Source organism: Macaca mulatta, chromosome 4 (assembly GCF_049350105.2).
Source record: "Macaca mulatta isolate MMU2019108-1 chromosome 4, T2T-MMU8v2.0, whole genome shotgun sequence".
Lineage (NCBI taxonomy): Eukaryota > Metazoa > Chordata > Mammalia > Primates > Cercopithecidae > Macaca > Macaca mulatta.
Window position 1 is genome coordinate 12,114,553 of NC_133409.1, and position 12,527 is coordinate 12,127,079.

Consider the following 12,527-nt stretch of genomic DNA (forward strand, 5'->3'; position numbering starts at 1 on the left):
CTTATGGGAGCAGGGAAGAAGGAAGCTTATTTACCCACGGCCACGCAGTGGACCCATAAGTGGCAGTACACACAAGTGGCAGGTCCCTAAGTAGTAGAACCACTAAGTAGGATACAGTGGTAGAATCCCTAAGTAGACCATAAGTGGGAGAGCTCATAGACACACCAGTAGGTGGTAGAATTCCTTTCTTCCATCAGTGCTTTACCCTAAAGCTCCAAACCCTCTCCATGCCATGGGGTCTTCACTCAGCACTAAATCCAGGGAAGTCGAGAGAATTCAAGTCACATCCTAAGATGTGTTCCTCATCTGTACGGAACTCTTCTATGCCCTCAATGCCAAGCCTATATTCTGGGGAGATAACCATTAAGTGCCTCACAAAATCCCAGCACTCCCCTGCGTGTTAGAAAGATGGAGAGTCAGGAGGGCAGGGGGCTGGGCTGCACCAACAGAGGGAACGGTCAGTGCCTGAGTGCTCACTTTCACAGAAGAGGGCTCGAGTAAGAAGTGGAAACACATGGAAGGTCCACAGATGGCAGGCAACTAGCTTAGGACACATGGTCTCAGTTCACTATGCAGGAGCAGAACAACTTCAGGTAAGCTAGAAAGTTAGACTTGCAAACTTGACGGGAGGGACGAGTGATTATCCCATCCGTTTGATTGACAGAGTCTCAGCGTAGAACTGGTCTGCCCTCTGTCCCCTGGAGCTGCAAAAGAGGCTTCAGATCTCATTGGCCAGATGAAAGTCCAAGATAAAACCCTGACAACAGAACTCTCCCAGGCTGATCGGATCCCCATCAGTCTTAGGGAATCTTCTCCAGGCTTCTGCTAGCCAACTCTGACCTGAATTGGTTGGGTCTGTTCCCAGTAATATTCTTTACACTCAGCATACATTTCTTAAACATCAGATCTGAAAGAGAAAAGACATCTTCTCCCCCGTGTGCTTGGTTTCTTCCAACTAGTCAGGTCCACAACGGGGAGCACAGTGAGAGCACTACAAAGGGCAGAAACTATACAGGTATGAAGACGGGGAAGCAAACCCGCCGGACACAGTGCAAGTAGCCCTCCAAGACGCACCCTGGGAAGGGCCCAGAGCATGGCTGCAGACAAGAACTCATCATGTGGGAGGCTTTGCTTCCAGCCCCCAGCCGCCCCACCCCCAACCTCCCCTCAATCACAGGAATCTGCCCAAAAGGAGACTTCTCATCTGGCACAAGTGCCTTTGCAGAACGATGAGGAGGATGTGAAGTGGCCCAGAAAGAGTCGGGCATCCCTAATCCAGGACAGCCCTTCCACTGAGGGGCGGGGCGAGGCTCAGAGAGCTGCTTCCCTCCTGCAGGAGAGCATGGGATGGTGCCCGCCGCCCCAGTGATCATCACAGTGGACAAACTAGACCTCACTAGTTCCAAAAGGAGAACTCCCAACTAATATAGCTCATATAAATAAGAAAATAAATGAATGCCTCTCTAAGTCCCCCAGAATCACCAGATATCACATCTACAGGGCTGGCTAAAGTTTGCAGCAGGAGAAAATAATTAGAAAATAAACCGAGCATGGTGTGAGGCAGCCTGGGGCAACATAATAAAGATAGGGAGGAGGCAGGGGTGGCACCGGGTGCCTGGGCAGGGTGGGGAAGGAGGGAAGAGGAGAGGAGCACACTCCACCCCCAGGGGGAGATCCGGTCTGCCTGAAGAGGCTCACACGCTCTGACGGTTTGGGAAAATACCTTTACCCCAACTAATTTTCCTCCCTTCCTCTCCTCTATTTCCCTGGGAATCTTTGTAAAAAGGGCCCCTGAGGAAAACCAGTGCCAGAACCCTTTGCCCAGGACAGATGATCTTGCTCATAGGGACATCCCTAGAGAAAGTTCGCATTGAGTCACAGGTGAAAATGTACGAGCACTTTGTGGATGACTCGCTCGAAATGATCTGAGAGCTCATCTGCGCTTCGGGTGTGTGTATTCCCGTCTGTCCCTCCTCCCGTCCAGCACCATCTGGGTTAATATAGCTATAGAGGAAAGCCTCAAAATTCCTTTGTGTGTTTTTTTTTTTTTTTTGTCTCCGGGAGTCACAAGGACATTTCTTAAGTGCTCAATATTTTATCCCCATTTTACAGATAAGGAAAGTGAGGCTTGCAGAGTTTAAGTAACTTGCCCTAACTCTTGTCAGAGCAAGGAGAGACTGACTCCAGAGTGCGCAATCCCCACCTATACCTAGGGCGTAAAAACTGTAAAGTATAAACTCATTTTCATTCTCCTCTTCTTTTTTTAATCTCATTTTTCTCCTTTTTCTAAATCCAGAACACCATACTAGAAAGTTTTTTCTTGAAACAAGTTTGGAGATAATTGTGGAGTGGGAGATGTTCAAAAGTATGTGCTCGTACTAAATTCACAGCAAAAGGGACTTCATGACGTTCACGGCGCTCACAGCTCAATATGAGAATAAATGACTGGTGGTGCACACCCATAGATACTTTAATGGTATCTCTGATTTGGGAAGTAGGATAGATGTCTGAAGCTTTATAGTTTATTAAAGGAAGATTTCAAGTTAAAGTATGATACTCCACTTGACTTCAAGATGTATTACAAAGCTACAGTAATTAAGACAGTGTAGGCAGGGCGCAGTGGCTCATGCCTGTAATCCCAGCATTTTGGGAGGCCGAGGCAGGCTGGTGTTGGCAAAAGAATAGGCAAATAGATTAATGAAATAGAATAATGAGCACAGTTATGACACACACATTTGACAAGATGACTTTCAAAAAGGGTGACAAAAGAATTCAACGAGGAAAGGCAAGTCTTTATAGAGCAGAGGGATATTCACAGTGAAATAAGTGAACCTCAGCTGCTACCTCACACCGTACGCAAGAGTGACTTTGACAGGGATCACAGATGGGAGTGTAAAAGCTAAATTACAAAGTTTCTAGAGTGAGCAAGAGAATATCTTCCCAATACTGAGACAGACAAAGATTTCTTAGGACACAGAAAGCATTAACTGTTTAAAAAAAAAAAAAAATCTGATTAAATGGGCTTTATTAAAAGTAAAAATGCCTGTTCATCAAAGGCACAAAATTTCTAGGCAAGCCACAATCTTGGGGAAAATTCTTCCAAAACGTGTATCAGACAAAGGACTTGTATCGAGAATATATAAAGACTTCCTACAACTTAGAAAAGACAATACAGTTTTTTTTGTGTGTGTGTGTGAAATGGACAAAAGTCTTAAACAAATACTTTATAAGTGAAGATACGCAAATGGCCAAGAAGCTCATGAAGAAGTATTCAATATCGGCCAGGCGCAGTGGCTCACGCCTGTAATCCCAGCACTGTGGGAGGCCAAGGCAGGCAGATCACCAGGTCAGGAGATCAAGACCATCCTGGCTAACACGGTGAAACTCCCTCTCTACTAAAAATTACAAAAATTAGCTGGGTGTGGTGGCAGGCACCTGTAATCCCAGCTACTCGGGAGGCTGAGGCAGGAGAATCGCTTGAACCTGGGAGGCAGAGGTTGCAGAGAGCTGAGATAGCGCCACTGTACTCCAGCCTGGGTGACAGAGCAAGACTCCATCTCAAAAAAAAAAATAATAATAAGTATTCAATATCATTAATCATCAGAGGAAGGTCAATTAAAACTGTAATGAGATACCATTTCATACCTACCAAAATGTGGGTACGAAGGTTGTTCACACCAAATGTTGGTGAAAATATAGACTAATTAGAACTCTAACGTAGCTCTGGAGGGAGTATAAATAGCACAGCCACTTCGGGAAACCGTGGAAGTTTCCTCAACATTAAACGCATGTCTATCCTACAACCCAGAAATTTCACTCTTAGGTATTTATCCATCAGAAATTAAAGCCTATAGCCACAAAATGCCTTGTGTAAGAATGCTCCTGACCATTTTATTTACAAAAATAAAAATTAGGGCTGAGCGCAGTGGCTCACGCCCATAATTTCAGCACTTTAGGAGGCCAAGGTGGGTAGATCATCTGAGGTCAGGAGTTGGAGACTAGCCTGGCCAAAATGGCAAAACGTTGTCTCTACTAAAAATACAAAAGCTGGCCAGTCATGGTGGTGCGTGCCTGTAATCCCAGCTACTCAGGAGGCTGAGACATGAGAATCACTTGAACCAGGGAGGGAGAGGTTGCAGTGAGCTGAGATCGCACCACTGCACTCCAGCCTGGGCGACAGACCGAGACTCCATCTCAAAAAATAATAATAATAAAATAAAATAAAAAATAAAAAAAATAAAAATTAGACGCAGCTCAGATGTCCATCAGCTGGAAGCTGGATCAACAAAGTGAAGATCATTCATACAATGGAATGATGGATTATTATTTGCCAACAGAAGGGAACAACCCACAGATACGGTTGCATACAACAACATGGGTAAGTCTCAGAAGCATAAGGCTGAGTGACAGGAGCCAGACACTAAAGAGTACATATATATTATCTGAATCCATATGCGTATATGAAGTTCTGAAAGAGGCAAACTTGTCTATGGCGATGGAAATCTGATCATTTTTTACTAGAAGTGGAAGATTGACTAGGAAAGGGCACCAGGGAACTTTCTGAGGTGAAGATAACGTCCTATATCTTGGAGGTATAGCCAATGTAGATGTATGCATTTATCAAAACTCGCCAAACTCAATAACAAAGATTTGTGCATTTCACTATATGTAAATTTTATACCTCACTATTTCTTAATTTAAGAAAAGTATTATAGCTGAGCTTAGTCATTGAAATCTTCACACTTTTTTTTCCCCTAGTGGCTAAGGAAAGTGATTTGTTACAAAACTACAAAATACACATAGACACACGCATACAGAAGCATATACTTACATAATGTCAAACTGAAATGTCTTCTTTGCAAACTATGATAGGAAATGGAATTCTGAATTCATTTTTTCAACAATTTCAAATTATGTGCTAAAGTTACATGTTGTTTTGTGGCCCCCATTTCTTCTCCCCTACTGCCTCACACCAAAATTATTACTAAAGCAGCTTATATTGTCTGCTGCTAGTTTTTTGGGGAGTAAGGATAGGTTTAAAAATGAATTACAAGTAAAAGGTTTTGATACTAGCCTAAAGCATCATAGCATTATGGTACTTCTTACTTTTTTTTTTTTTTTTTTTTTTTTTTTTTAATACAGAATCTTGCTCTGTTGCCCAGGCTGGAGAGCAGTGGCATGACCTCAGCTCACTGCAACCTCCGCCTCCCGGGTTCAAGCGATTCTCCTGCCTCAGCCTCAGCCTCCTGAGTAGCTGGGACTACAAGCATGTACCACCAAACCCAGCTAATTTTTGTATTTTTAGTAGAGACAGGGTTTCACCATACTGGCCAAGCTGGTCTCGAACTCCTGGCCTCAGGTGATCTGCCAACCTCAGCCTTCCAAAGTGCTGGGATTACAGGTGTGAGCCACTGCGCCTGGCCACATTACGGTACTTTAAACCAACTAGACCCACCACACTTTCCAAAACTGGTCCTGGATACTGCTGGCTGCTTTATATTTCCACTAAGGAGTGATTCAAGATCCAGGTTAATAGGAATGAACAGGCTTAATATATAGAGAGCCCATGCAAATTGATAAGAAAAAAACAGTAAGACTCCAAATAGAAAAATGGTCAAAGCACATGGAAAATATCCAACCTTCTTATTAGCTAAAGAAACGCACACTTAAAAAACATATTTCCCTTTTTCACCCACTGGGATGGCAAACATTTAAAAATTAAAACACTCAGTGCTGGTAAAGGTGCTAAGAGGCAGGCATTCATATTGCTACTACAGATATTGCTAACACTAGCTGGTATGCAAGGTGGCAGAATTCCCTGGAGTCTTCCTGGGCCACAGTCAGGTGACCATCCAGGCAGACATGAGCACTGTGATGGTGATGCGATTTTTAAAATAAATGAAACGTTTTCTTGTCCCCCGAATCGGCACCTAATCTGCTCTACAGACACTTTGTCTTCTAATTCCTTACCTAGATTATAATCACGTGCTCTTTCTTACCCAAACATCTTGAAAAAAAAAAAAATCCAATTGTGAGAAAGAGAATTTTTGGAGTATTGCCTTGGGTCATGGAACCTATCCATTCCTCTAGCTGTTCTAAATATTACCCCGGGTTCAGCCCTGCATACCTGGCCCTTCATGGAACTGTACCGTCTTAATTCTCCTTTGGAGATACTCATCAGCCAGCATTTCAGGGCTCTACAGAAGAGACACAAAAAGATCAAAATTGTGTTCATAAAGGTTGGCTAACACCCTTCCCACAGTACCTACGAAGTTTCCTTTTTGAGATTTCTACATCTGGAGTAGCTGAGTTTCTTCTGAGTAGTAGCCAATCTGTTTGTATTGACAGAAAACTATAAATTGGGTAGGTGGAATGTTTGTTCTCTTTTCCTGCTAAGAAACCTGAAGATACATATTTGACCTGTCTTTGCAAATGTACCATATGGCTACCTAAAATAAAAATACTTGAAATTATCTAGTCAGAGGTCAAATCTGGGCACCGTAAATTTGTATCATCCTTTTTCTGTCAGTAACTATAGATTTTGGCAATGGTTTTTCACCTGTAATATACTTAAAGATGCTGAAAAAAAAATAAGTCACCTCCAAATGATAATAACTTGTATATTGGGAATACTACAAATAGCTGACAAAATAGCGGTGACTCTGAATTCCTGAAGAAAGGAGCCCTCCAAATTCTCAATAGTACTCGCTAAATTCTATTAGAGTTACTTCATTATGTGTCTGTTTACCTGATTAAAATTAGCTCTTTGAGGCAAGAGTCATGCCTAACTCATCTAGTATTGGCTGAGCCTAACAATAAGTTGAAAAAATCAATTATGTTTAGAGTTGTTACCACACTTTTAAATACTGGTTATCATTATTTCTTGAATGTTAGTCTAATTCCTTCAGTTAGACTGTATGTAAGTCATATGGGAAATGAACGACATCAGTCCTTCCTTGTGTGCCCGAGAACACAGTAGGGGCTGAACACTGTTCTGCATTGTTGCTGTTGTTTGGAGACAGGTCTAACTCTGTCGCCCAAGCTGGAGTGCAGTGGAATGAACATGGCTCACCAAAGCCTCGATTTCCTGGGTTCAAGTGATCCTCCCACCTCAGCCTCCTGAGTAGCTGGGACTACAAGCCTGCCACCATGCCCGGTTAATATACATATATATATAATATACATATACATATATATATATATATATAGAGAGAGAGAGAGAGAGAGAGAGAGAGAGATGGGGGTCTCACTATGTTGCTCAGGATGGTCTCAAGCAATCTTCCTGCCTCAACCTCCCAAAGTGGTGGGATTACACATGTGAGCCACCACGCCTGCCACTGCTAAGTGGTTTGACAAACATCTGTAACTGTCAGTAAACTGACTAGAGTCCTTCGCTGGTATTTTGCTGAACCGATCTGTCTCTGTTGATCATAACTAGCATTTAGCAAACCCTCTCCCTGAATATAGCATGGTATAATACTAATAACTTACATATGTTTAGGGGATGCTTGGGACATCTTTGTCATTACTGCTTGTCATATTTTAGAGGGTAAGAACTTGCTAATTCTTTTGTAAAGCCAGAATACCTTATTATGGTATTCTGTGCATCATAAAATGTACTTACTAAATGATTTTGGTGGCAGATTACAAAGGTAAAAATGTATCTAACTAGCCTTGCTTCATTTATCTGAAAACAACCTGCACATCACCCAAATTCCACACCATCTGCTGGACTCATTATTGGTAAGTCAGTGTCCATACATTGCTCTAATGAGGTGCACTCGGCATCTGCAATGAGGAAAATCATAGCTTAATGATTTCTGGCAACTGTTAGCTGCTTAAGAGCTATTCAGCTACCCAATGTTTATAATAAAAATTATAGGAGCCACGTATAGGGACTTATGCTTGTACTCCCGGGGACTCAGGAAGCTGAGATGGGAAGCTTTCTTAAGCCCAGGAGGTCAATGTCGCAGTGAGCCATGATTGTACCACTGCACTCTAGCCTGGGAGACAGAGGGAGATGCTGTTTCTAAAATAAAATAAAATTATAGTAGACAAAAATAAAAATGTGTCCAGCCCACACAATACAGCAAAATAAATAAAATAGACCTTCTTAATTTTGTCCCAACTTTAAACATTGTTCAGGGGAAAGAAGAAAATACAGTCACCTTCCCACGGCTCAGGCTCACCCACACAGTGTGCGGCTCTCCGCACGGAAGACCTGTTCCTCCCATGCTTCTCTTTCTTCATTTCCGCAGACCTACCGCCACGGAGAGGGAACGAGAGGACCAGCATGGGGCAAGCTCACCATACTCGTGTTCTTATGAGAATGTGCTGGAGAAGGAGCCTGTACCACTGGCCAAAATGAGACTAAGGGATTTTCAGTGTTCTCCACTGTGCTCTGCTGACAAGGAAAATTAACAGTTGACTATGGGCATCTGGTAGCCACTTCAGGCCACTAACCCTGAGCCAGAAGACACCAGCCCTTATATGGCCTTCTATGGTCTGGATCTGTGTCCCTGCCCTAATCTCCTGGCTAGTTATAATCCCCAATGTTGGAAGTGGGGCCTGGTGGGAGGCGATTAGCTCATAGGGATGGTTTCTCATGCTTTCACACCATCCCCCTTGGTTCTGTCGTCACAATAGTGAGTTCTTGTGAGATCCCGTTGTTTAAACATGTGTGGCACCTTCCCCGCCACTCTTTTCCTCCTGCTCTGGCTGTGTGAGACACCTGCTCCCCCTTTGCCTTCTGCCATGACTGTAAGTTTCCTGAGGCCTCCCCAGAAGCTGACGCTGCCAGCTTCCTGTACAGCCTGCAGAACCATGAGCCAATTAAACCTCTTTTCTTGTAAATTACCCATTCTCAGATATTTCTTTATAGCAGTGTGAGAACAGACTAATACATGGCATCTCTTCCATAGTGAAGTGGAGGTGAGGATTGGGTTCCTAAGTGCTGATGGGAAAGGAATGGATAATGGGGATAATGGGGAAAGCAGAAGGCTCCCATGCACAGGGCAAAAAATGAGTGGCTCCTGGGAAGTACACCTCCCCCATCAGGGAATCCCTGGGGAGAGATCAGGGTCAGAGGGCATAGACCTGTTGATATAGGTGAAGTCACGCTAACCAAGGTTCACAGCACAATTCATCCAAGTTACATTCAAATCCCTTAAATAGTTCTGATACCCTGAGATTGTAAAAGGCATAAGCTGAGCTGAATATTCTAGAAAACTCTAGAATAGGAAAGTTCTAAGATTGGAGACCTTTCCCAAGCGATTCTACAGGGATAAACCCTGCAACACAGTGTGCTTCTGCCTTGGGTGTGCAGTCTCAACACGATACCATGCCACCACACTCTCTGCTTCCCGGGGCAGGTGGGCCCTCCCTGGGAGCTGCTTTACCAGAGGCCAGACTTGAGGTTTTCTCTTCCTTGCCACAACAAGGAGCCTTGGAGCCAGAAGGACCTACTGCCTGCCTTTACCAGGAGGTAGGGCTTTAAGCACCACACTCAGGAAATGGACTTGCTCATTCTTGTTCTACCCCAAGATGCAGCAAGGTTGCCCGTTCCCCATATCCACCTCCGACAGGACCTTCACACCTTGAGTTGCTGTGAAGGAGGCTCATCCACACTTGCACAGTGATTCTTGGTGGAGCTGGGGGGAAATCAGCTCACCTCACACCACATGTGGCACTGTGTGTCCGTACGGCAAAACCACTTCACCGCCGTTGACCTTGAGCAAGTTACTTCACTTCCCAAAGCCTCAGCTTCTTTGTAAAATGGAGACGATGACGTATCCACCTAATAAAGGCTGTTGGGATCATTAAAGGGGATGATGCAAGAAGGACTCCTAGTAAGTGCTGATAAATCTTAGCCATCATTGCATTGTTGTTTCTACAGCTATCATGGGACATACCAGTGTGGCCCATAGGATATGTAATTTGAAATTCTATCTAAATATTTGATAAGTCAGTCAGTTGTTTTCATAATACAAACTTTAAAGAGTAGGACTCAATAAAGTCACCTTGGCGGCATGGGATGGAGAAAATGGAGTGTGAGACATTGTAGCTGTGTGGTGCTCAGTGCACAGCATGCTGCTGTACCAGATCACCTGGGGCTGCGGCAACAGGGCCCCACACCCTGGGTGGTTTAAACAACAGAAATGTATTCTCTCATTGTTGCAGAGGCTGGAAGTCCCAAATCCAGGTGTCACCAGAACCTAGGTCCTTCTGAGACTAGGTGGAGCCCTTCCTTGCTTCTTCCCAGTTTCTGGGGTGGCTGGCGGTCCATCCTTGGCACTCTTCAGTTTGCACAGTCTCTGCCTTTGTGGTCATGTCATTGTCCTCACATGACTGTCTTCTTATAAGGACATCAGTCACACTGGATTCATTCAATATGAGTTCATTCTACTCCAATATAACCTCATCTTAACTAATTACACCTGCAACAACTTCCAAATAAAGCCATATTCTGAGGTACAGGGGTTTGGGACTTCAGCGTACCTTTTTGGGAGGACACAGTTCAACCTGTAACAGGTACTTTATGAAGTTGAATTGTGTTGCCCTGCTGCACACTGGGATGGCATTGGAACCTGTTCTTCAGACCGTGCTCAGGCAGCTCTGGGGAATGAGCTCCAGGCAATAATGGGTGTCCTGTGAGCCCTGAGTGGTCTCCCTGACCACCAGTACCCTTCCAGACCCCAAACCAGCCCACTGCTGGCGTGTGTCCAAGGCAACCAGAAGCATTCCAACATTATTCAAAAATCTCTCATGTATGTTGAGGGATGGTGACTAGGGGGAAGAAACGATTTGCAAAGAAAGAAAAGAAACAGTTCTCTGTTGTCATCCTTTTAAAAATGTCTGCTCCTGTTATCTTGAGTAAGGTGGTAGTTATACAGGTATATACTTATATCAGCAGTCATTGACCTGTACACTTGAAGTTTGTTAATATTTCTGTATAAAAATTTTATGTCCATAAAAAAATGTCCAGAAAAGAGTATGAGAGTGGAAAACATAGGCATAACATTATTAGCCACTGGGTGTTTTTAGTGGATGGCTTTGCTAGATCAAAAACATGTAATCAGTATATAAATGGAGGGTGGGAGGGGATGAGCATTGGAAAATTACCTATTGGGTACAATGTTCACTGATTGGGCGATAGGTATACTACAAGCCCAAACCTCACCATTATGCAATATATGTATGTAACCAACCTGCACATGTATCCCCTGAATCTACGATTTTAAAAAATTAATAATTTTTAAAGCATATACATTGAGTAATAACAGAGTTGCTCTATTTTGTGCCCTTCCAGCAGGAATCAGGGTTTCCCTGTGTGCCTCATTAGTCCAAAGATGTGCAAGTTTCCTGCTGTATTCTAGAGGATCGTGCAGTAGAGAGTTGTCCACTCCACAAGGTGGGCGGTAGAGCTGGGTGGGGTCTGCGGCACAGAGGACTGCCTCACTGCACTGTGGACAACAAGCTGACCTTAGGGACAGTCAGAAGCATGAGGGACAGCTTGAGGCTGAGTCTTGCTGGGCAGCCTCTAATTCTTTGAAGGGTAGAAGGATGACCAGAGTACATGCCCCACCCAGTTCCCATCCACACGGTCTTCTCCTTCTCCCAGCCTGTGGTTATTTATCGAGTCACTGTCAGTGGAAAAAATTGCTCTGGGAATATGCGGCTGATCTTTCCATTCTGGGTGAATTGCAGCCTCATTTTCCCCTGTAACTGCAGTGGATGATTGTATTGAGCAATGCAGGCTGGGGCAGCGGGGAGCCTTCGGGGTCCAATGGTGAGAATATGGAAGAACTTGGAACATCTTTGCGTCCTCACAAAGACTTTCTTTCTTCCAGGTTTCCCTCAACTGGAGAGGTGCTAGGACTCTGTCCTCCATCTGTTCCTCCAGAACGGTTTGTTCCCCACTCCCCTTACCAGTCAGCAATGGGCTGTGTGTGTGACACTGTCCACTTGTCTCCCACTGTGACACACAGCAAAGCCACAGAGCAGAAGGGATTTCTTGCTTTGCCCAACGTGGAGTTGCTTCTCCTGCTCCTGTGCCTGCCCCTGTGCTGAAGGCCTCAGCCCTGCCACTCAGCCACGCATGCTCTGATGCAAGGGTTAGACCCACCTAGCCGAGCTTTCTCCGCCAAGACAGGCCACTGCCCCATCCCCAGCTTAGATCCTCTAAGGGGGTATTTTAGTTTATTTTGTGTTGCTATAAAAGAACACTTGAGACTGGGTGATGTATAAAGAAAATATGTTTAGCTCACAACTTTCAGGGTGGGAAGTTCAAGGGCATGGCCCTGGCTTCCAGAGAGGGTTATCACAACTGCATCATAACATGGTGGAGAATATCAAAGGGCAAGTGAACATATTGGAAGAGGAGAAAGTCCCAGAGGAATCCTGGCTCTATTAACAACCCTCTCTCAAAGGAGCTAATCTAGTCCCAAGAGAACTCATCGAGTCTCCCCAGGGCGAGCACTTACTGATTTCCTTGAGAATAGCACGAACCTATGCATGAAGGATCCGCA

At 44.4% G+C, this 12,527-nt stretch overlaps 1 protein-coding gene across 1 annotated transcript in view; it reads left to right on the forward strand.

Moving 5' to 3' along the window:
- Positions 1-1,550: 1,550 nt before the first annotated feature.
- LOC144340600 (mas-related G-protein coupled receptor member H-like) overlaps positions 1,551-12,527 on the forward strand; it is a 40,476-nt gene continuing 29,499 nt past the window's right edge. The window contains 2 exon segments of the mRNA XM_078001028.1: positions 1,551-1,555; positions 8,259-8,349. Coding sequence (XP_077857154.1) covers positions 1,551-1,555; positions 8,259-8,349 — 96 coding nt within the window.